Source organism: Apiospora phragmitis (genome assembly GCF_038363925.1).
Source record: "Apiospora phragmitis strain CBS 135458 chromosome Unknown utg000010l:1.0-9815664.0:1.0-9183399.0, whole genome shotgun sequence".
NCBI lineage: Eukaryota > Fungi > Ascomycota > Sordariomycetes > Amphisphaeriales > Apiosporaceae > Apiospora > Apiospora phragmitis.
This window is the reverse complement of record NW_027117409.1, coordinates 5,743,491-5,766,717: the sequence shown is the minus strand read 5'-3', so window position 1 is coordinate 5,766,717 and position 23,227 is coordinate 5,743,491. Positions and strand designations below refer to the sequence as shown.

General features: G+C 52.3%; 6 protein-coding genes across 6 annotated transcripts; 5 read left to right on the top strand and 1 right to left on the bottom strand.

Moving 5' to 3' along the window:
* Window positions 1-1,752: 1,752 nt before the first annotated feature.
* PG994_011507 (uncharacterized protein) lies at window positions 1,753-1,960 on the bottom strand (the record flags this gene model as incomplete). The annotated part of the gene is given in 2 exon segments (XM_066862916.1): window positions 1,753-1,803; window positions 1,820-1,960. The coding sequence occupies 2 exon segments, from the start codon at window positions 1,958-1,960 to the stop codon at window positions 1,753-1,755; spliced, it is 192 nt and encodes a 63-aa protein (XP_066712026.1).
* Window positions 1,961-9,959: 7,999 nt separating this feature from the next.
* PG994_011506 (uncharacterized protein) lies at window positions 9,960-11,012 on the top strand (the record flags this gene model as incomplete). Its single annotated transcript, XM_066862915.1, has 3 exons — window positions 9,960-10,136; window positions 10,246-10,588; window positions 10,660-11,012. The coding sequence occupies 3 exons, from the start codon at window positions 9,960-9,962 to the stop codon at window positions 11,010-11,012; spliced, it is 873 nt and encodes a 290-aa protein (XP_066712025.1).
* A 519-nt stretch (window positions 11,013-11,531) lies between these two features.
* PG994_011505 (DNA polymerase alpha-associated DNA helicase A) lies at window positions 11,532-13,726 on the top strand (the record flags this gene model as incomplete). The annotated part of the gene is given in 5 exon segments (XM_066862914.1): window positions 11,532-12,171; window positions 12,261-12,325; window positions 12,376-13,419; window positions 13,473-13,632; window positions 13,647-13,726. 5 exon segments carry the CDS (start codon window positions 11,532-11,534, stop codon window positions 13,724-13,726), a joined length of 1,989 nt encoding a protein of 662 aa, XP_066712024.1.
* Window positions 13,727-13,731: 5 nt separating this feature from the next.
* Window positions 13,732-14,106, top strand: PG994_011504 (uncharacterized protein; the record flags this gene model as incomplete). Its single annotated transcript, XM_066862913.1, has 2 exons — window positions 13,732-13,787; window positions 13,863-14,106. 2 exons carry the CDS (start codon window positions 13,732-13,734, stop codon window positions 14,104-14,106), a joined length of 300 nt encoding a protein of 99 aa, XP_066712023.1.
* A 4,131-nt stretch (window positions 14,107-18,237) lies between these two features.
* PG994_011503 (uncharacterized protein) lies at window positions 18,238-20,181 on the top strand (the record flags this gene model as incomplete). Its single annotated transcript, XM_066862912.1, has 3 exons — window positions 18,238-18,774; window positions 18,833-18,988; window positions 19,054-20,181. 3 exons carry the CDS (start codon window positions 18,238-18,240, stop codon window positions 20,179-20,181), a joined length of 1,821 nt encoding a protein of 606 aa, XP_066712022.1.
* Window positions 20,182-21,291: 1,110 nt separating this feature from the next.
* Window positions 21,292-22,777, top strand: PG994_011502 (zinc metalloprotease; the record flags this gene model as incomplete). The annotated part of the gene is given in 3 exon segments (XM_066862911.1): window positions 21,292-21,569; window positions 21,584-21,901; window positions 21,934-22,777. The coding sequence occupies 3 exon segments, from the start codon at window positions 21,292-21,294 to the stop codon at window positions 22,775-22,777; spliced, it is 1,440 nt and encodes a 479-aa protein (XP_066712021.1).
* Between the last annotated feature and the right edge of the window lie 450 nt (window positions 22,778-23,227).

Here is a 23,227-nt window from a genome sequence, read left to right as displayed (position 1 = left end):
GTGAGTTGCTTGCAGGCACCTGGTTGCTGGACAGAACGAAATTCACTACTGCAAGGTACAGGCAGTAGCGACAGCAACTGGTCAAGACGGACGACGATCGGTCGAACAGCTTGTGAAAACCGCCCAACCGTAGTCCATTGTCACCTATCCCATGGCCTTCGATAGTCGTTGCATCCAGGTACTAGGGCCCCGAACCGCAGAGGATGGCCTGTGCAGATCACCTTAGACCGCCTGAAGGGTGAAGTTCACCCAAGATCCGTTCTATAGCAGATAGCGTACGTGTATCCGTAGAACTCGCTCGCTCTTCTCTGCTCGCGGCGCGGAGTTGGCAACTAGTCGCTGGAACTACTGCTGCGCGTCGGCAGCGCACGTTATTGCACGTGAGGCTGGACGAAAGTGATCGCTGGACGAACCCGACCGGCTGCCCAATGGGCTATGTGCTAGCAGAGATTTACAACGATAATCCCTTGAGCATTAATGTTATAGGCAGGGGCCTGTCGGACCCTGTATCTGCTTCTCGACTAACACACTGCTAAATTCCTCTGTACTCGGATCCATTCGGTACATTGGCACAGTTTGGTGCCTTCTCCAATCCACAATGGGCGGTCGCACGGGGAGGCCCGGTAGACTTTCCGTCCTTCCTTCGCGTCCTGCGCGACTCTGTCTGAGGTCAATGGATAAAATGGATGGATGGATTGGGGAACTCACTGGACTCACTAGCCTGTTTATTAGATAGCTTCAATTACCACGTACTATTGGGCAATGGGTCTGCTACCCGACTACCTCTTAACAGAGGCGGTGCGATACTCTTGTTGCTGCTTGTTGGTTCTCTAGTCAGTCGGCCTGGTGATTGCCAAGCCCTTGGAAATGCGCTATTTCGTCCTCCAGTGTCAATCCGCAGTCGTCCGTTTTGGGTGAAATCTATGCCCATCCATCGAATACTCATTTACCGTCCTAGAAAGCCATGGGCGTCATGGGCGACCAGAAGGCGACGACGGGCACTGGACAGACACTGGACGGGACCAGGCACCTCACCGCAAAGACGTGCAACGCTGTCAAATGTAAGCAAACGACAGCAGATTGACCGTGCTTCTATAGCCAGTTCCACTCAAGATCTCAAGGACAGTGTCACGAACACCACGGCGGCCCGCTCGTGGGCAGATACATAGCTGCCCGCCACCTAAAATTGTAAGCGATGACAAGTCTCAAGTCGAACCCCAGATTCACGAAAGGTCAGGCCGGACCCTGGTCATTAGCGAGTCCCCATTACCAAAACGAGGTCTTGGCAATGAGTCCGGCCTGCCGGGGAATCAAGGGTGACGGGGCCTGTTACAAGGACCTGTAATGAGCAGGCTAGGGCAGGCTTGGCAGGTCAGGGCCTGCCAGAGTCTGCCAGGGCCCCTGCTGGCCCGATAGTGTATGTAGCACTGCTACGTAGGGATGTTTTTCCAGAAGATCTCTCGCCGGCAAATATTGGGCCAATCACGGACAAAACCGGTCACACAACTCCAGAAACTTATGGGCTTGGAAGCCTTCACTTACACCCATGCGCAAGGGTCTTGCACAAATTCGGGCCTATCCCTCAACCAGTAGGCCAGATTCGGAAGCTGTTTCTTCGGTGTATGTTGTACGACAATCACCAACATGTGGCGAAAAACTTCATCCAGCATCGGACGATAGCCCGCATTTGAGGTGTGTAAAGAAAGCTCGCCCCCAAGGTGAGAATGAGTTGCCCGCCGTCGCTGTCGCTTACTAGCAGTACCACCAGATTTGTGCCTCCGCGTGCTCCGCGTGCTCCGCATACTACTACAGCACTTACCATAGCCAGCTCCTGGACCCTGGCGATCAGGAACCGAGAGGGGGCTATCCGTTGCCCTTCCGGTGTGTCTACACAGGCCAGACCGCCCGGGGCTCGACTGAAGCCCATTTGAAGCGAGCCTGCGATCCAGTTCACCTGCATCGGGTTACATTGTCCGGGCATGTGACATTCCTTGGAAGTTTGGAAGCAATACCGCTTCCTTCGATTGTTCCGTGGGTAGCCAAGCAATATTGCTATGGGTTCTGTACAGGGTTCCGTTGCTGGCCCACCGGGCCGGGGACGACTCCCAGTGGCCAAGAAGAGACGCTTTGAAACCTTCTAGAAGCCCCGTACATCCATAACACCCCCACCCGGTCATGCATATCGAATGTCACGGTAAATTTGACACCTGAGCGGCTTCATGTGTACCTTGCACCATCCTACGTCCACACACACACACACACACACACACACACGCGCGCGTGCCGAGAGGCAGATAACGCGGGACTATCGGTCTGCACGTATGGGTTGAGTAATGCCATCGCGTTCAAGACCGACCGCCCCGAGGACGGCAGCCCGGGCGCCCGCCCCATTGGCAGGGACCGTGGCTAGCGAGCGTTGCCGGATGGAACCATTGACCTCCATTAATGCAAACCCGCAAGGGTGTTTGCGAGGGATCACGAACATGTGGATAGAGAATCTCATACCGCTGGCTCCCAACCCGTTCAATTCTTGGATGAACGACTGGCCAAAAGCAAAACTTTTCATCAGATAATTTGATCACTCGGACTACGCCGAGCCGTTCTTGCTGTTATTACGTGTATTGATTGTTGTTGTCATTTTTTGTCTCTTCTATCCTCTATCAGTCATCTACAGCTCGATGGATACAGATTGAGGGTTCATGACAAGGTGAGAAAGAGCACATTACCTCGGTGTACCATTTCGTCTTCTCTTTTATCTATTGCACTACTCCGTACCTAGGTGCTAGGTTAGTAGGCCTGCCTACTACTACTACTACTTCGCTAGCCGTGGCACAAGATGGAGAGCCGACGGACCGCAACAGACGATCGTCATAAACGCAAGGGACCCCGTAGTTCGTGAGCAAACGTCAACTTCTAATTAGCAGTGGCCAGGCCATTTTCAGCAGGGCTCAAAGCCTGAGCACACGGAAGCCCCCAACATCATTACACACTCGCATATGCCATACGTCGTAGTAGAAAGAAGATCCAGCAATCTTTCTATGTTACCGTATTGTCTGTGAGCGGCCGAGTTCCGTCATCGGTCGTGCGGTTTACACTCCCATCTACGCTACTACGATAGATCTGCGTGATGGTAATTACAGCTACATATTTGCTGTACATATAACCCAGGGCCGGATGAACTACCGAGAATGCAGTTCAATCCGTCGGATACAACAAATGAGGATGCGGAGTGCGCACGCACTGGCTCTTTACGTAACTTATGGCAAAAAGAAAAACAAGTTTGAGCCTGGAATTGGCTTTTTGTCGCCCGCTATCTTATTCGCAAGTTTACGTCAAGAAGTAGCCAGCTGGAGGCAGTCCCCCACGCGGCCGGATGGTGAGAGGGAGCGGTTTATGGGGGTTTCAGTATGTACTCCGCGTACACGCAAGCATGCATCTTGTAAACTTGATAGAGGGCTGGCTTCCGGGCTGTCGAAGGGGTTCCCTTTCTAGTGGGTGCTGCTTACGCTCATCAAGTGCGTGAGTTTGCGTGACGACATCTGCAGGTCCCAACGTTATCTTGCCTGTTCCATACAAATGGTGCCAGTAGACTAGTAGATCTCCGGATATCTTCAGGGAGGTTCCCTGAAGCTGCTACACGCAGATACAGTACACCAGACCAAGCTGCCAGGTGCCGGTACGGTGCTAGTTAGCAATTGTTCGCAAGGGGATAGTACCTGATGAAGAGGAAGAGAGGCCATGCACGTGTGATGAGCCTGTCCCCAGATTGCTACACTCGCTACATATCTGTAGACGGAAGGTCGGGATGGTCTCGTTGCATGTATTTACATGGAGGGACATGTCTTCCGTTTAGATAGGCCATCAAGCCCCGCTATGTCAGACCTGCAGATAAATGCGTCCAGCGTCAGCCATCTGCACGTTGTTCTGTTTCAGATACTAGACAGAAAAGCTGGTGCCGAGCCGAGATCAACAGGTACGGGGCCATTGGGGGAAAGCGATGGTTCCCAGCTGCACAAACTTGCAGTAGTCAACTGCAATGGCTTCATAGCGTGCATTTCATGGCGAAGTGCAGCCCATCGAGAGGCATTCCAATCACATCCCGCCCGACCCTTTTTGTGAAATGGTGGGTTGCAGTCACAATGTTTCAGTTCTCGGGCTCTATTCTGTCTATCTCAGGCCGTTTCAAATGGTAAAGATGATGTGCGTTCCATGACGGGTTCTGGAAGACAGCGATGAGACCACTTAGCCCGCTCCCCTCTCTTGGGGATTTTCCTGGGGAAACCGGCTTCGGGGCCGCTGGGACGCCTCCCACGGGTCGAACTGGCTGCCCTGCTCCATGCATACCGCCGACGGACAACACACCCACACCAAGACAAATCAGTAAAGCAGAAGAAAAAGAAGTGTGGCATGTTTGCTGGCAAACTCGATCGGTCAAGAAAACAAAGTGGGCAGTGTAGATCTTGTAGATAGATACATTACAACCATGGCGCGGCCAGCGGGTGATGTCGGAGTGGTGGCTTGCGATTCCGACGGTTCTTCGTTCTCGCAAAAGTTTGCTTGAACCACACTCTCGGGAACAGCCTACCTGGGTATGGCAGCGGACGCCGATTGAAAAAAATGTCCCCTCCTCGTACTCACCTCTCACCTGAACGAACCGAGGCTAAAATGGGTTTGGTTGGTCTCTGTTTGCTAGGCAATGAAAATCAATGCCTGGGGAGGCGTTGGTTCCTGCAGGAGGCCCAGATGTGCACGCCAGGACTTTGGGCTTTCGCTTCACGGATTGGCCAGTCGGGGTGTGGCAAAGTGCATTAGGTATATAGGTACAGTGCTAGACAGGCATACATGATGTTTGGGATGCCTCCCAGAATCACACCCTCATATGTAGATACCCCATTTGCTACCAACCAACGTCTCGTAGCGATCGGACTAGCGGAGTGGTTCTGGCACTCATGGTTCGCCAGAGTGCGGCGTGCAGCAAGAGGCGGAATGCAGCGTGGAAAAAGCCCGCTGTATGTTTGGTCATGGCGGACGGTTATGGCGTAGGCACCTACGTGCGCTTTGTCGGTCACTGCTGCGGGCAATGACAATGTTCTCTCGATAGGCAACTGGTTGATGTGCGATCCAGTACGACCATGGGCCTGTCAATGGCCCAATCGCCAATCACCTGAACTGCAACCATGGCCTTAATCCAAGCGATGCATTTTGGAGGAGGTAATCTTAACAACGAACATGAATGGTCCGAGCATGCTCAAATCGACGTCAGAGGATATGTCATAGGCAAGCCAATCGACAACAACCCAAACGAACGTCACTACCTCTACGCAATGCCCATCCAATTCAGATCGAGGCCCTGAACCTTTGATTCGCACCTATCGTTGTTTCCTGCTGATGTCGCTGCCCAATCATCTCTGGGAACGAGTGTGTACATGTGCGTGCCCGTGTCTTCTAAGCACTCTACTAAGTCGACGCCCGACGCAGAGAGAGGGGGCGGGATTCATCGTACAAGTATACCCAGGAAAAGTGCAACCGCTTTCTACCCACCTTACATGTGCGCAGATTGCTTTATTCCAGCTGAGAAAGCAGTCTAATGTGTAGCAGTTAGCCTTTCTAGAAATCAGATGAGATGAATCAGATCTCACAAGCCAACATGGCATGAGATGGATGAGGCGGGATTGGGGTCTGTAAAGTTTAGGTACTTGACTTCCATGTCCCTTGGGCCAGCCATCTCAGCTTGGAGAACTCAGGTATGACATCAGCGTACAAGCAATTTGCAAATATCTACTCTGGGGCCTTTGTGTTGGGCGAAGGCCGTCCAACCAAGTCCCAACCGCCTCTCTCCTCTACTCCCAGCTTGTCAGCACCGGTCGTACGTACGAACCTGTACAGGCCTATCACGGGCGAGAAGCTCTGCCCAGCCTTTGGACTTGCTGGTAGTTACGTCTTGATCAAAGCCGAGATGGTGTCGTGACGCATCATTTTTCGCACCGATGTTTCGTATAAGGCTGGTGGGAGAAAAAGAAAGCCATGGCGCCACTCGAAGGGGCGTCTTTACACGCTTTCCCAGTGTGCGACAACGCTTTGGCTTTGTGCCAAAGTATGAATGTGCCAGCGAGTGAAACCAGCGAGATTCCCGTTGATCTGGAAGATCTAGGTAAAAGTCCTGTGGTGAGGCTCTAAGACGCAGCAAGCATCAGTTCAACTCCCCCTTCCCGGTATCTTTATCAGAGTAACCGAGTTAAACTAGCCCACGCAGGGTAGTATACATTCTAAGTATGTTTGTTATCGAATGGATAGGCCAGATAATATGTCAGATGCTCTCCCCGTTTCTTAATGTGTCGACATGGTAGTGCGTTAATTTCGTCCGATCTTCATCGGACTATTTGAGTCTTTGGTGTTGCCCCTGTGTGCCGAGTAGTAGTGAAAGTAGTCTTATCCAACGTTGTATGTAAGCAGTTTACTAAGCCCTTCATCATATCGACATGTCGAAAGAACGGATTGGGTATATCCTATATTCCGGCTATAGACGAAATCGTCAGGTGAGGCTGGGAATAGCCGCACTATGTTGGATCTCTGAGAAGCTGCCTCTTGATAACTAAGCAGTCGCATGACACCAATATGGGAGCCCCATTCCGCCGATATGTCGACCGTTGTCGAGACCTGGCCCTATCTTATCTGTCGATTAGTCGCGGGATACCTCGTGGACATATCACGTGTTTGTATGGTAGTATGTGTATCCTCGGGGCTGTGATGCCCATCTAGAGCCGTAGGTTCAAACAAATCGAAGCGAATGGGTAAAGGATGGGCAGTAGACCACCACAATTCACATAAACATCCGAGTTAGTTGCAGGACTGAGAACATGTCCTTTGCCCTTGAGGCTGTGTTCTTAAGGGCTCACTCAGCCTTATCTGAACCTATCGTGACCCCGTTGGACCCTGAGTCCATTCTTGTTCCGAGTGAGGACACCTGGTGCCCCTATCATGAGAAAACTCTCTGGGTAAATTTTATGATGGCAGCATATTGATTAGTGGCTTAAGAGACCTCGTCAGGCTACCTGCTCAAATGTCATTTGATAGAACAAACTCGATAAACCCGGGGGAAGGGGTTCCTCGGGACCATGGCATGCAATGTCAGGACGAACGTCATACCTGCTGATCGCGGGCCTCGTCAATACCCTGCAATTAGTTTCTGCAGTTAGTATCCGAGGTTTGGATCTGCACTCTGTCCTCTTATCGTCAAAGTGAACTTGTGTCACATAGAAGACAAGACGATCCAGTGGGATCACCGTAAAGTACCACACCTCAGGCAGTTATATAGCCTACCATTATTAGAATAGCCTTGTGCTTGGCCTGGACTCAGGAATTACCCGGGGAAAGAGCCATTGTCTATCGAATCCCCGCGGTGCCATCTCACTGGGGTTGCTGGCTACGGCTACGTGTATTCATGATCCATTCCCGTTTTAGTCGTTAACATCCAATAATTGCTTGGAGAGGCATCAATCAAGGACATCCAATCATAGTTTCCGACTACCTCTTGCACCACTGCTTACCATACTCTTATAGCCCTCCCTTCAACCATGCACGTCCCAAGGGTTTGAAGGCCACCGTTTATGCGAGACGAGGAAGGCTACCTGAGAAACGTATATACAATGTATGGTGAGTCGTTCCAGTCAGGGTCTTGAGTTTAGCATCAACTGAGCACACATTGTCTGGCTAAACATGCCAACGCCAGTTTGCGCTCGGGGCTGACCCCATCAGGGTATATTTACTGGCAAGATACGACACAAGCCAGTAGGCTTTAATCCAGTCGGGCCTCGTGAGATGCGTTGCATCCTACTGTGATGGACGGGTGTACTAACAGGCTGCGCCTTGACGCATCGCCAGGGAGTGCCTAAACATGCTACTACGATAGAGAGTGTGCCTAACAGGCATAGACTGATGAAGCTTACTGGTGCTCAGCGGGATACCAGTATCGTGTAGATCCTGCAGATGAGACGCATTAAACGCCAATTCGTGATACTGGGAGGAAATCGGCAGTTGTCCACCTATAGTAGGCCACATAGTCTTATTTCCCCTTTGAGAATGCTCCAGATGGTGCTCATTGTTTCTACAGCACATCACTCACTCCCCCTCCCCTTCTTGTTCGTCAGCACTTTCACCCAGCGAGTTGTGCTGTACAGTTCCATTATGGGAACGAGAACGGGTGACCTCGCAAACTCGAGCCTATGCCGCAGTCTAGGGCCGCAACCCCCAAGTGTGTGCGTTCAATGGCCATGATAAGCTGGGTGGAGGTCGACATACGATTTCACCGCACCTACTCAGGGAATGATAGTAAGCATGGAAATGATTCGGGAACAGTAAGGCAGCCACTGTGACCGCCAACCGCAGTGGTTTGCAATATTTGGGTTCTCGGTGATGCCGTGTAGACGACTGTATAACATGTCCCAGGCTGGATTGCTGTATATGGGAATGAAAACCATGAGTTGAACGTCATAGTTCATAGGCTGGGAAGATAAGGTAGCCTATGAACGGAACCAGCTGCCTCCAGCATCATTTGAACGAGTCGCCAAATATTTGATGTTATATAGGTACTCTTTAAAAGCCCCTGTTACCTCCTGTGGTTTCGAAGGCGTGGAAGTATCGAGGTACAGGCTTAGCTATACACGATAACGACATAGCCGCATGGCTCACGATACATTCGAGGGTTTCTACAGCGACCAGGGGCCTCAATTTCCACCCGTTGAAAGGAGTGATGAGAAGTCGCATGTATATTAAGTATTCAATTTCGTGATAAGAAGCGGCACAGAGGGGGGATACATCGGACACGGTTGCTGTGGAGAGTTATCCCTCTCCACAACTATTGCACTGGTTGTATTACAGAATGGAAGAACCTCTATATTTACGATATCTTGTACCGTGCATAGATTTACTCTTGAACGACCCTCACCTACTGAGAATGCCTCTTCATCTATCACTTTGGGAGGCGGAATGGAGGTTTTGTCCGAGTCGATATCGATGCCACCGGTTATTTGTGGGAATGAATGTTCACTAGACAGAGAAGAATATATATCACAGTCGGTGCGAGTACAGTTTTCTAGACCGATAGAAGACCGAAAAGAATTCGGCTTTGTAACAAAGTAAAAATCTGGAGTCCTCCCTCCGCCATATATGTTTCTCGGCCAAATCCAGGAGTCGAGACCTCCTCACACCGAGTGAGATCATCTAGTAACCCATTGCGTCGGGACTATTGGTCAGGCAAATGGATGAATTAGGACGGCGATGAGGAGTTGCTAGAACCCAGGAGTTAATACGCTTGGGTAGGAAGCCAACTCGTTGCCAATGGATCCCCTCCCTAAGACGAGCTCCATGAGACATCCAGTGAAGCAGCTTCTACAGTAGGAAAGACTAATAGATTGCTTCTTGAGTTGCAAATCTCCCCTGCAACAGTTGTGTCACAGTATTATAGAAGAATAAATATATTGCCAACTTGTCACCACGATACCACATGGACAAGGCCATCGCGAGAATATCCCTACTTAGTAAACAGCCTCGCATTACGAGAAAAAACAGCTATAACAATTCAGAGAACAACACCTCGACCACCGCTATACAGATAACCCTAACGGTTGTGAGTCCATTACGAAGAGGCCTCGCTAAGTTACTAATACTGAGTAGATATATATTGCATTGATTGTAGGTACATCGATGTATGCAGGTATGCCAAGACCTGCCGTACCATGGTGGGGCCCTAGGTCGGTACTTCGAAACATGGATCTTGGGCTCTAGGGCCCCGTGCCGTTTCTATGTGCGGTAGGACGACTCGTCAAATCGACTCATACCATCGCAACTTCAATTTGGCAATTGGGGGGATCTGCCGCATATGCATGTAAAGCCTCATCCGCTCTAGGGCTATGGCGTGATCAGTTTGAGTACCCCAACCTCGCATCTCGCAGTCGGTCAACATGGCTGAGCACCAAGCTGAGCAAAGCAGCGCGAGGGCGGCGCCCGCCTCGATTTTACATCGCTCTTCAACGCAAGATAATAGCAACATCAACCGGTCAACCAGTTTCTCCGGCCTGTCGCGGCAGCAGTCGACCCAGGAACGCCTCAATGAGCTTGTCGAGGTTCGTACTACTTCGGTCCCTTGCAGGTGTGCTATTTAATTCTGCCCCGGTGGCTTTGAGTTTACCATGTGACCGGCACATCGCACATCGACGTATGGACCGTTGACTAATGGTGTTGCTTCAGAACGGCATCCATCGTGCGAATACCATGTCTCAATCGCAAAATCCCAAGATGCAGCCATTTCTCCGCCCTCACGACAACGACGAGAGCGCAGACGAGACGACCGGCATCGTAGGACGAGATGTAAAGAATTACCAAACTACCCAATCGAACTCGAACTCGAGGGTCGATCGACACAACTCCCGAGCTCAGGCGCAGGCGCAGGATACCGATGGGCACGTACAGCCCAGGTCAGGCGAGGCTCGCAACACGGGAGACGAAAACTCCTGGGCATATTTCTGGAGTAACATCTGGTCCATCGAACTCGAGAATAAGGGCAGTGTCGCACGAGATCATCTAGCTTTAGGTATGTTGGAAGCCCTATACTATCTACCTACCATTTGCTATACACCAGCGTCTAATAGCTATACTCATCAGAACGGACCTTTCTTGCCTGGTTACGGACTAGCCTGGCATTTGCTTCCATTGGAATCGCCGTTACTCAGCTGTTCCGGTTAAACGTTTCTTTGGCCAAAGGTGATGATGCGGCTTTACAAACCATTCGCCGGCTTGGGAAACCCTTGGGTGCGACGTTCTTGGGGATTAGTATCCTAATATTACTATTGGGTTACCAAAGATACTTCCAAAGCCAACAATGGATTCTGAAAAAGAAATTCCCGGCGGCGAGGTTAACAATCGTTCTTGTGTCCTTGATAGCCATGGCGTTGATGGTAGCTTCACTCATCATAGTGGTGGTTGTACATCCAACAAGTTCTCGGCCTGATCTGTGAATGAGGAGCATAGGTCGGGCTCGCAAGCTACTTGCAGTTAAAGCTGAGATAGAAACACATATAAGCCAAATCAATAAAAACGGGAATGATGCCGTGTTCAATTGCCCATCTAAAGCTTGTAGATGCCTGCTTGGCCAGCTATAGGCAATAAGCGGTTGCCAGGAAGTGTACTTAATGATGTCGTCACCCGCTAACAGTTCACATGAACCCTGGGTTGTAATAGGAGCTGCAACATCAATAGGTGTCGGTGTCGTAGTTGAAGCGCGTGCAATAAACCCTCTTGGTCTATTGCTACACCACTACGAGATTTGCCTTCTCAGCTAAGTAAGCTGGTGTGTTTGCTTCGAGAGCGGTGGACCCGGCTGTGTGCGTGCAGGCGCTCCAAAAACTTTGTTGGCTAGAACCATCACACCTACATTACATGTAAATACCAGTCAGTCATCAGGACGCCGAATCAATTGGAGAAGTCGACACCTGCAATAATCTAAGAATATATTATTTGCCTCCTGGCTTTGCAATATGGCCCCTGCAGAGCCGGTCGACATCCAAGCTTTTGCGAACACGCAACTTGCACTTCTGGATGCAGAATTGCAAAGTGAGCTTCAGGAAAATAGCGGCCTGATAAACAACATCAGCCCCACCGCCTTACAGCGCGCCGGACTCGCTATCATCAACCTTGTTGTCTCGGCCCAACGTACTGGTCTAGGAGGCAAGACCGTGCTCGAGTTGGGTCCGGACAATGCTACTTCTGCTACGGGTGAGCTGCCGGAGCACGGCATACGGACGGGCGACATCGTGCTCGTCTCGGAGCTGCCAGCGGGCAGCGCCAAGAAGCGAGAGATCAAGGAGCTGGAAAAGAAGGGCGCCCGTGGCGTCGTCACCAAGACCAAGAGAGACACCGTGGCCATCGCTATAGATGAGGACAAAGAGGATGTCTCCTTCTCCGGGAGGCTATGGATCGTCAAGTTGGCTGATGATGTCACCTATCGACGGATGAACCAGACTATGAAGGATCTCGAAAAGCAGACCGAGTCGGACTACTCCATGTTTATCAGAGTCCTGTTCGGGCTGTCTTCGCCTTCATCGATCCCATCCGACCTATCCTCTGACCCAGAGTGTGCTAACGTCGAGTGGATCGACCCAACGCTAAATGATTCACGTAAGCTATAACAGGAGTTGAGAACTCCGATTATAGAGATTGGGTCCTTAGTTGCAGTGTCCTGTTCCCCAATGCTAACGTCTTTGCAGAGAAAGATGCTATTCGGTTCGCCTTGACTTCGAAGGAAATAGCTTTGATCCATGGACCCCCAGGAGTGAACTCCGTGCCGGCTCCTCCTGGGATACATCGGCTGACCTACAATAGACAGGCAAAACGCATACCCTCATCGAACTCATCCTACAGATGGTCAAAAGGAACCTGCACATACTGGTGTGCGGACCGTCCAATATATCGGTAGATAACATTGTTGAGCGACTGTCACCTCATAAACTACCCATACTGCGTCTTGGACATCCAGCGAGACTCTTGCCGTCGGTGCTAAATCATTCATTGGACATATTGACCAGTACTTCGGAGGCAGGCCTGATAGTAAAAGACGTGCGAGCTGAGATGGATGCCAAGCAGGCTTCCATCAAGAAGACCCGGACTGGGAGAGAACGCAAGGCCATCTATGCTGACCTCAAGGGTCTGCGAAAAGAATATCGGATTAGGGAGAGGCAATGTGTCAGCGACCTGATCAGAGGCAGCAAAGTTGTTCTCGCCACTCTTCATGGAGCTGGTGGCTTTCAGCTGAAGAACGAGGCATTTGATGTCATTATCATAGATGAAGCGAGTCAAGCACTCGAAGCCCAATGCTGGGTGCCGCTGCTTGCAGCAAAGAAGGCCATCTGTGCTGGAGACCATTTACAGCTGCCCCCTACGGTCAAGTCCAGCAATTCCAAGACGAAAGCCACGGTTAAAGACGGCGAGAAAATCATCAAGGGCATGAGTCTCGAAACAACCCTGTTCGATAGGCTTCTGTCTTTGCATGGCTCGTCCATCAAGCGGATGCTTACGACACAATACCGTATGCATGAGAAAATCATGCGGTTTCCCTCGGACGAACTCTACGATAGCAAGCTTGTAGCAGCAGATGGTGTCAAAGGGCGTCTGCTAAATGACTTACCTGGAGTTGAAGATACCGAAGACACTAACGAGCCCGTCGTATTCATTGATACGCAGGGTGGCGACTACCCCGAGAAAAGCGAAGAGGAAGACACAGGGAGGAAGTCAAGTGTAAAGTCGCTTCTTGGTGATAGTAAGAGCAACGAGAATGAAGCCGCCCTGGCCAAGCAGTACGTGCAGAAGCTCGTTGATGCTGGAGTCAAGCCAGAGGACATTGCTGTCGTGACGCCATACAATGCGCAAGTAAGCATCTTCTGTGTCGTTATCCTAGCGGCAATGATTGACGTTTCAACCAGCTTGCTCTACTCGCACCTCTTAAAGACCAATTTCCCGGCATCGAGCTAGGTAGCGTCGATGGGTTCCAGGGCCGAGAGAAAGAGGCTATCATCGTCACACTGGTCCGCAGCAATAGTGAGGGCGAGGTTGGCTTCCTAGGCGAGAAGCGCCGCCTGAATGGTGAGTTGGTCCAGACGGGGGAACTGCCTCGGTTGCAAAAGCCGAAGCATCCATTACTCAAGACGAGAAGTATGCAGCTGATGCAGGGTTTTAGTTGCAATGACTAGGCCAAAGCGCTCGCTTATTGTCATCGGCGACTCAGATACCGTCCAGAAGTGAGTCGTTGCATTTCCTACCGGTCATCACACACTTCCAAGCTGCTTGCTATTCTGGGGTTTGCCCTGTAGCAGCTCTTGGTTGTCCTCCGGTCCCCTCCATTTTGCCTGCGACATGTTTCTGATTACTTACATTGGCAAAGAGGAAGCAAGTTCCTCAAGAACTGGATGGAATGGCTCGAAGAAAATGCGGATTTGCGGTATCCAGACCTCGCTTCGCTCGGATCCTGACGAGCTAAGAGTCTATGGCATTGAGCACTCGGGCACGTCTGGCAATGCGCGGCCGAAGCAGCCGACGGGCGGTGCGGTGAGCATTTGATGCAAGGAGATCCACTCGAGCTTCAGATTGGAGGACGTGTTCATCCTGTCTCTCCCTCCTCCCCCCTACCCATAATGCTTGCATGAGTCGGAGGTTTTTGCTCCCTTTATGACCCAGCATTGTGTACTATCATGCAGCTCGTAGAATTTTCGCTCCACTGGAACCACGCGAAACTCTAGACTATCATATTATAGCAGTACTTCCAGACAGCATATCCTTGGCACTTTGGACTGCGCGTTAAATGATTGAATACGCTAACGGGCAAGGTCGCTTACCCCCCGACAAGGGAATGGCCAGATGAGAACGTGGTAACCACCAATGTTAGTAGGCGGAACAAGATCCTCGTGGGGACAGGGAAATCATCGATAATGACGGAATCTACTATCCATGCTGTTTCAGGTTGCTAGTCACGCATCGTAGCACGAGTGGGGGCGTCCGGGGTCGAACCGTTGGAACTATTCTACACTGCCAAAATGGAATATCATATCATGGGTAGGGCCTCGCTCATCAAAGCGGTGCGCAGCTCGTAGATACTAATACCGAATAGCGACGGCGCAAAAGCAAACCTGGTGAGTGGCCGACCGGCCAGCCGTCCGCATGCATGAATCTCTCCGAAATTTCATGAAGAGAGGATGCTGGCATGCATCCTTTGCCTGTTTGCTCAGGTATGGCATGGCCCAGCCTTTCCATTTCCAGACTGCATTAGCAGTCACGCAGCCTGCCTTTTGGCCCCTCCATAAAGTGAGTAGAAAGCCTCCCCCCCTATTGAGTGCAGTGTGTTCCTGGCCGAATAGGGTGGCAGCCAGCTTTGCAGCTCGCAGGATGACTGCAGCAAGCTGCACCCAGGATCTGTTGCAGCGGCTACTGTCTGGTCAGCGCGGATTGGTGCCGAGTCTGTAACAAGTGACGAGATGGAAATGGGGAGTAGCAGAGAGCAACCTATAGGAGCTTTCTCCCTCCCTGGTTTCTTTTCCTTGGAAATAGCTCCAGAGATGATGCTGTGGTGAGTCGTGCACGATGTGCTTCTGTAGGTCTCAGCCACACGGAGGAAAGCCATAGGCAATGTTACAAGTAATTCCGGTTTTGTGTCGAGAGAGAGAGAGAGAGAGAGAGAGAGAGAGAGAGAGAGAGGCCTGAGAGAGGGCGTGTGCATCCGGCGTGATACATGCCAATTCCTGAGCCAGACCCGACATCTCAGAACGGCCCCAGTCAAGAGTGGACCACCATGGGTTGTAAACAGCGTCAAGGAAAAAAGGGCCCAATGTCACATAAAACGAGTCTCCCATTTTTACCTAGTAGTAGACCCTGATACACATCGGGAACGGGAGAAGATCTCGACAGGTGGGACTCCTGGCGTCTTACGAATTTTTCCCCCTTGGAATTTGACCCTCCAGTTCAGGCCAGAACGGAGGAGGAAGATCAAACACGTTCTTGCGCCCCCGCCATCCAAGCTTTTAGGAATGTCAAAGGTTTCGGCTATGGCGTCAGGGGCGAGACAGAAAAGGAAAAGAAATCCGCAGGGGTTTTCGTTATGGATGTTCTGAGTACCGAGGGTTCGGGTACTACAACTAACTACCTTACCTACTCTGCGGTAAGATGCATCGATAGATTGATACATAGCAAATGTACATAGATGGCCAGAGCAACTACATATGTAGTCTTAAGCGTGCTTTGACAGTAACTGGTTGACTTGGAGATCATCAGGGCCAAAGGATTCAAGGGTATCTGGCGCTGTCAGAAATAAGCCGGACTTGGCTATCCCAACGCAGACCACCACTATTTCAGAGAATGATTACAAATGAACGAATAGAGGAAAAAATATATAAAAAATACTCTTATTATCGGAATTAAATATTATATTTTTCTATATTTCTATTATATTTTTATACTTAGTAAGTGTAAAGTTATCTAGAGTGCAGCCTTCGAGATATTCTATTGTGTTGGCTAAGTACGGTTTATTTCTGACTCCGTAAGGGTATGAATGAGAACGAGCATTGATTCGTATCCAGCAGTTCTGGCAGTGTTGATGCTTGGCGAAGGATTCATCTGCAGCGGCGTTGCAGGTCACTGTTACAGCAACTAGGAAAGAGTACATGGGCATGTATTGCGTGTATGATATTGGTATATGTACCTAATGCGCATAACTGATTATCTCGGCCCCTCCAGTTCAACAGTCTAGATGCATACCGTAGTCCTGAATGCCACCTGCTATCTATCTATAGCTGCTTCATTAGCGCTGAGCGCTGAGCGCTGAGTGCTTAGACGTGCATAGGTCTGGTAGGCACTTGTAAGCGAGGAGGCTAGGTCCTGGATTAGCAGGTGGCTAGGCTTGCAAGCTGGCTACCTCGTATCATCCACACAAACATGCCGAGGAGTTCAGTAACCGAATGAATCATGTACGGCCAGGCCGACGCGTGATCAACGAGGTGGTAAGTAAGTAGGTAGGTTATTCAGTTGACGAGGTCAGACGGCGAGGGTGAGTCGGTCATGTCGTGTCGTGGAGGGGTCTATCTCTAATCTCCTTGTCCCAACGCGGAGAGTTTAATGCCTGGGCTGGAACAGCAAACACCATGTCTTAGCAGATCGACGCGTTTCCTGTCAATGGACCAGAGTACATAGGCTACACGGAGTCACACGCATCCCACATGACGATTGTCTTATTATTGATCTGGCCTTATATAGATAGTAGCTGTTGTTATTGTCTGGGTTGGCAGGGACATTAATTCAATTTAGGGTTGCTCCCTCTGGTTGCTCTCTCCACATGCGTTGAATGTCAGTGTCAGCGTCCCCGTCCAATTCGATTCTAGTGTGTGGCATGTATGTTTGTATATTACGCCGCTTGTGACGGCTGCACTCAGGAACAGCACCCATTATCAAGACTCGTGGATTTACACAATCCCCAGGGCCGGTTGTTCAACATCCCAAACAGAACTCGTACCGGAGCACACTCGCTCTGGGAGCTGGACTTGTAATGGTATGATTCGCTTTCCCAAGCGCAGACGCGCACGACCAATCCGGAGAACGTTTCTCCTTCCGAAGGGCCATTCTGTTACAGTTCCTGCAGGTTGACAAGCAATCTTAACCAACACACAGACTCAACATGCGAGCTGCAAGCAGGCAAGCCCCCAAGGCGCCCCCAGGCCCCTCAGGCCCCCCCCCAAAGGCCCCCGTCGCCCCACTGGCACGTAGCCGGCTCTCCACTAAATAACAAGCTCAGTTGCTCTCGCTACCATGGATAGGCTAGATTGGATGTGGGCGGGCACTGCATACCAACTCATCAAGAGGATACAGCGAGTCTGCCGATATACTACTGCTACATACGATGCTGTCCTGGAGGGGGAGAGAGGACTAGGCAATCCCAGCTGGAGTGGACCGAAAGAGACCCACCCTGCTCATCCGAACCTACCTAGCTGCATTGCACCATTACGAACACATGGGATGTGGATGTACCTATTCCATGTACAAGTACACGTACAATCACTCAATATGTTACCAGGAGTGCCATGTCTGGCCTGGTTCCAGTTCTTTTCCTACATACTTACCTCCAAGTCGCAATCCCCATTGCGGTCCTGACCTCTCGGAACCTGCCAGTCTGGTTGTATTGTTTCATAGGTCGGTATCCATGTTGACAGACCTTCGCTCGCTCCCCCTTCCTTGCTGTCCTGTCCGTAACAGAAGTGCAGTATGATACGTGATGCGCTGGCTCAGGGCTCTTCCCTACTTGCTCGTCCGTCCCATAAACCATCGCTGATTCCGTGCCATCCCCCAGCTAGCCAGCCCACCCGAGCTTTCTTAAGCTTCATTCGTCTCCGTCACTGGATGGCCAACGAACTAGACGCTCAGCGCCCTTGATTCGCACATCGATACGTGCTATCCTTCTCGGAGCTGCATTGCTGGCGATGTGGGATGCTGGTGACCAGGCTGCAACGCATTAACTGTCAGAGCCACCAACAGGGACCGCCCGGACTTGCTCCCTCCCTCGCTCATTCTCTGCCTCATAACGCCGGACTGATGATGGATCGAGCTGGACGTTCTCTGTCTTATCTACGGCCCTTACCACTCTCCCGCCCGAGGTTTCTTTAAGCTTCCCCACCCCACAGTCTATCTACACATCTACTCTCACAGAACAGTATGAAAGGCGGCCTCTTGAAGTCGCCGTCCAGCGCTGGTCGCCCCAAAACAGCCCAGTCAAATATCCGAGGGAAGATATCTGGACCTATCCCGATACCCAACCCGGCCGATGATGACGAGTTCCCCATGCGCGAGGTTGGAACGGGGCAAGCCACGCCTTTGGCCAGCGAGGGACCGAACAGACTTGCACCCTCGCAGGCGCAGGAGCGCGTATCTGTCATTGACAGCCAGAGCACAACCGGCCCTAGCCGCGTGTCACCCGAGGAGAGGACACCATCAAGGAACCAACTAGGGACGAGTCAAGCTTCGGAGAATTCTGGGAGCCCTGCGCAACAGCGCACAATCGGGTCAAGTACGTTGCGGTACTCGAGTGTCAGCAACAACACAGATACCGAACGCGATGCCCCACAAAGGAAGAAGTCGACTTTGCGCTCGACCCTCAGCAAACTGTTTGGGCGCAAGAAGAAGAATGGGGGCAAGGTTGGTTCGTTGGAAGCGCACCATGAGGACCCCTCCGAGTCGGCATTGCAAAGAAGTGTAAGTCGAAGTAGCCCGTGAGCTATGACGATCCGTCGGCTAATGACAACCCCCGTAGGAACCGTCGTCTCTAAGCCGAGGAGCTAGGACCAAGGAGGGCGAGCCGAAACGATCAGCATCACTGCCAATCACCGAGTTCGACAGAGCTCTACGGTCTCATTCCGTCGGGCCCGAAGACATTATCGCAATTGAAAGTGCGCGCAATTCTTTGCAGGTTGAGCCCATGAAATACCGGCGGCGGGCGGCAACAACAACGAGCCGACTCTTCAACACAAAAAGCAAAGACTTTGGGGACCTCCAAGGCTATCACCACGACCGGCTAGCGCCCAAGGTCGGGGCAACCTGGAGCTCACCGACGACGACCCCAGCAATATTGGCCGTGCCATCACCAGTGACATCCTGACGCTACACCGTCGCTCGAGAAGTTTGTCGCAATTGCAGGATGATGGCAGTCAGCTGCCGAGACGGCGTAGCGATGAGATTCGGTACTGGAGAGAGAGTTACAACCCGGTCCTCGTTTCGCCAACTTCATCCAATGCGAATGAAGAGGCTGGGGGCTTGTCCGGAACCCCCCCTGAATCACCCTCCAGGCCCGACCCGAAAACACCACCCCAACCCTTCAATTTTGGGCCTGTCGTTGGTATGAAGATCACCCAGGCGGTCAGCATCGAGGAACGGATAGCGAATTTGGAGACGACCAACCAGAAGTTGGAGAAACTAGTCTACCAACTATTCCAGCTCCTTCCCGGCGTCAACGAGTACCCCAAAACCCATGAACGCCCGCCCCGCTCGGCTTACACAACGAGCTCTGCCGCCGCAAATCAAGCTCGCGAGAATGTCTCCCGCGATTCCAATGACTCGTTTGGCGATGAAAATACTTTTATTGGCTCTATACCCGCTTCAAGTGGGCTTGCAAACCGCCCTGTGTCCACGGCCACAGTTCGTGGCGCGACTAGCCTGCCCATATTTCCCCGTGAGCTTTCTGGGCACTTTACTCCGGACCACTACACAACTCTTCTGGCCATGATAGAAACGGAGCGTTCAGCAAGACAAGCGTTAGAGGCGCAAGTGAACAAGCTGAGTATGCAACTACAGCTGCTATCTCGGGCTTCACAAAAGGATGCTCCTGTGAATGGTCCTACTTGCTCAATGTTCGAGCATGACGACGAAGAGGAAGAAGCCCAACTTGCGAGCGTGGATGACGAGTTATCCGGGTCCGAGGCCTTCAAAACACCGAACGAAGAGTACCCTCAGCATGGGTACGGGGCTTTCGGCGAGGAATTGACCAACGAAGAAGCGGACGGCCGCCGCAAACGAGCCGCTAGAACTCTGTCTCTAAGCCAGCTTACATTGAAGAAACCGTCGAAAGGGTCGAAGAAACAGCCAGAAGCCGGGGTCAATTTATGACTGCATGGCCTGAGATCTCACAAGGATGAGTGTAGATTCAAGTGAGATCGAACCGCGTTTCCGTCTGCCTTCTTCTCGTCTTTCCCTGGAAGCTGCATTTTACTATTCGAGCGACAACTTCGTCTTACTGCGCATTTATTTGATGTTTATGTAGACGACTGAACGATGGAGCCTGGACTTATGCGTTGATACCACATTCTTATCTTATTCTCCTTCAGCCTTCCGAAGCACGGAGAGCAAGTACCAGCATTGCGATTTTTTTGGAATTGCAGCGCAAGCTGGCTCGGCGAGCATTTCGGACTCTCTTCGTTTATTCTTCTATGTATTATAAGCGAAAGCATGGTTCTGTTACGACCCCCTTTTTCCACACTCGTTTCCTATTTATTGTTTCCTTGGTTTGGTTTGTTGAAGCACGGTGTTTGTGCAAAGATGCCCTGGAGGGCCGATACCCCTTGATGAGGAGACGGATTGATCGACTGATGTACTGCGATAATGAGGACGAGATCGCGCCTTGGATAGTGGTAATCAATGTTAATAGTGCGAGTTGCCGCAATTGCACGTCTTCCTCCAGTTCTCAGCAATGCCTACGTACCTACCTACCTTGGCCTTGGTGTGATGGAACCTTGTCACATTCACACCCCGGCCTTGACCGACTTGAGCGTACTGACTGATTCAGGTCGGGAGCGATCCCACGAGTTATTCCTGGCGCCAACCCCAGCTTCCTCATTCGGACGAGTGGCTCTCCACCCATTGTCGTCGGAAGCGGCTCTTTCACTGCCACCTCCGCCGATTCATATCGGTAGATACGCTCCCGCTGCCTCCTGATTGGCAAATGGCTGCGGTTTTGCCCTTCTAGGCAAGGGATGCGTTGTGTTTGCTGCTGCGAGATTAACGATGATGCTGTTGTGAATGAGGGGTCTTCTCCCGCATGAGACGAGACCGGGTCAGGTCCTACATAGACCTACGCAGATTACTATATAACTCATGGACCGCTTCGAATGGTATCATTGGAGAAAAATGCCGCCGAACGATTCAAGGATTAAGGATATCCAAGTACCTGTATGTTACTGTACTTGCATAAGCTAATTCGCCCAAGAGTCGGTTTACGCCATGAAGCTCCAGGCCATCCTCTTTCCTCAAGTGGCGGCTGCTGCGACCACGCCACTCGGGACCACACCGAATCCCTTGAGCATCCTCACAACCCGTGAGATTGAGTCGCCCACCATCTTTACATGCGCAGCCGTAAATTGGCCCCCTACTTTTGTGGGCGGTCTCAATGTCCCGCAAACGCCGCCGCCCGAGCTGCAGTCGATGCTTGCCCAGGTCGACCCAGCCAATATCGAGGCCACCATACTAAAGCTTGTGTCGTTCGGAACGCGGCATACGCTGTCATCCAGAACAGTACCACACGTGGTATCGGGGCAGCCCGGGACTGGATCGCATCCGAGTTTCGGAAGTACGCAAATGCCAGCGATGGGCGGCTCACTGTAGACGTCATCGGATACGAGCAGCCCGCCGACGGGAACCGTATCCTGTTTCCGGTTCGGATCAGTGATGTGGTCGCCACGCTGCACGGTACCGAGTCGCCGGAGCGGCTGTATGTCGTGTCCGGCCACTATGACAGCCGGGTCTCCAACGTCCTCGACTACGAGTCGGACGCGCCGGGGGCCGACGACGACGCCTCGGGCGTCGCCATCTCGCTCGAGCTGGCGCGCATCATGTCGCAGCCGGGCTACCCCGACCTCGCGCAAGCATCGCATTCGTGGCCGTCGCCGGCGAGGAGCAGGGGCTCTTCGGCGCCCAGTTCCTGGCGCAAACCTACGCCAACGCGACGCCCCGGGCCAACGTCGAGGGCATGTTCACCAACGACATCGTGGGCGCCTCCATGGCCGATGACGGCACCGCGGACCCGTACACGGTCCGGCTCTTCGGCCAGGGCCTGCCGCCGCTCGGCGTCGAGGACGCGGCGACGCGGGAGCGCCGGCTCACCATCGGCGGCGAGAGCGACACGCCCGCCCGCAACCTCGCGCGCCTGGTCAAGGAGGTGGCCGAGAACGCCGCCACGGGCATGAACGTCTCGGTCGTCTACCGCCTCGACCGCTACCTGCGCGGCGGCGACCACCGGCCCTTCCTCGAGGCCGGGTACCCGGCCGCGCGCTTCACCGAGCCCAACGAGGACTTCGCCCACCAGCACCAGGACGTGCGCGTCGACGCGACCACGGGCAAGCAGTACGGTGACCTGCCCGAGTTCTGCGATTACGACTTCATCGTCCGCATCGCCCGCGTCAATGGCGCCGCGCTCTGGAGCCTGGCCCAGTCCCCCGGTGCGCCGCGCAACGTCCGGGTCAACGCCACCGAGCTCAGCAACGACAGCATCTTCTACTGGGAACCGCCGACCGCCGGCGCCGAGGCCGTGGGCAGCTACGAGGTCGTCTGGCGCGCGACGCCGGCGCCGTTCTGGACCCACGTCATGGATGTCGGGCTCGTGAACCAGGTGACCGTGGACCTGAGCAAAGACAATGTCATCTTCGGTATCCGGGCCAAGAGCACGGATGGCATGCGCGGAGTTGCAGTCCTGCCATTTCCTGTATCTTAGGGGTTATTTGCATTACATGTATCCCACGAGGACGCAAGCAACTCCATCAGTGAAAGCAGGACTGCGCCGTAGTCTCCTGGAGCACTGTGATCAACGGCGATAACAAAGGCGCGCTGGGCGCATGCCTAGGGGCATACCTATATTCGTTGATCAGGGAAGCGAATGTGGGGGTTTCTCCTCGTCGATGCCGACGACCAGATCTTGCCCTGGTTCTGGCGAAGCTGGTACCGCAGCGCCCACTTATAGTCAGTGTCTACTTTTTGTGATAGCTCTACTTGCCGACGGCTTATAGAGAAATTCAACACGATATGTACAGTTCCCATTATAATATTTTACGCAATTCTAGCCACCTAGTCGTCGATCTTCTCTCTGATGAAGATGGCCAAGAAATAGGGGCCAGAGCACCGCTCCGGCGTAGGTTGTTGACAAGCTCCTCCGACTTGCTGTTCA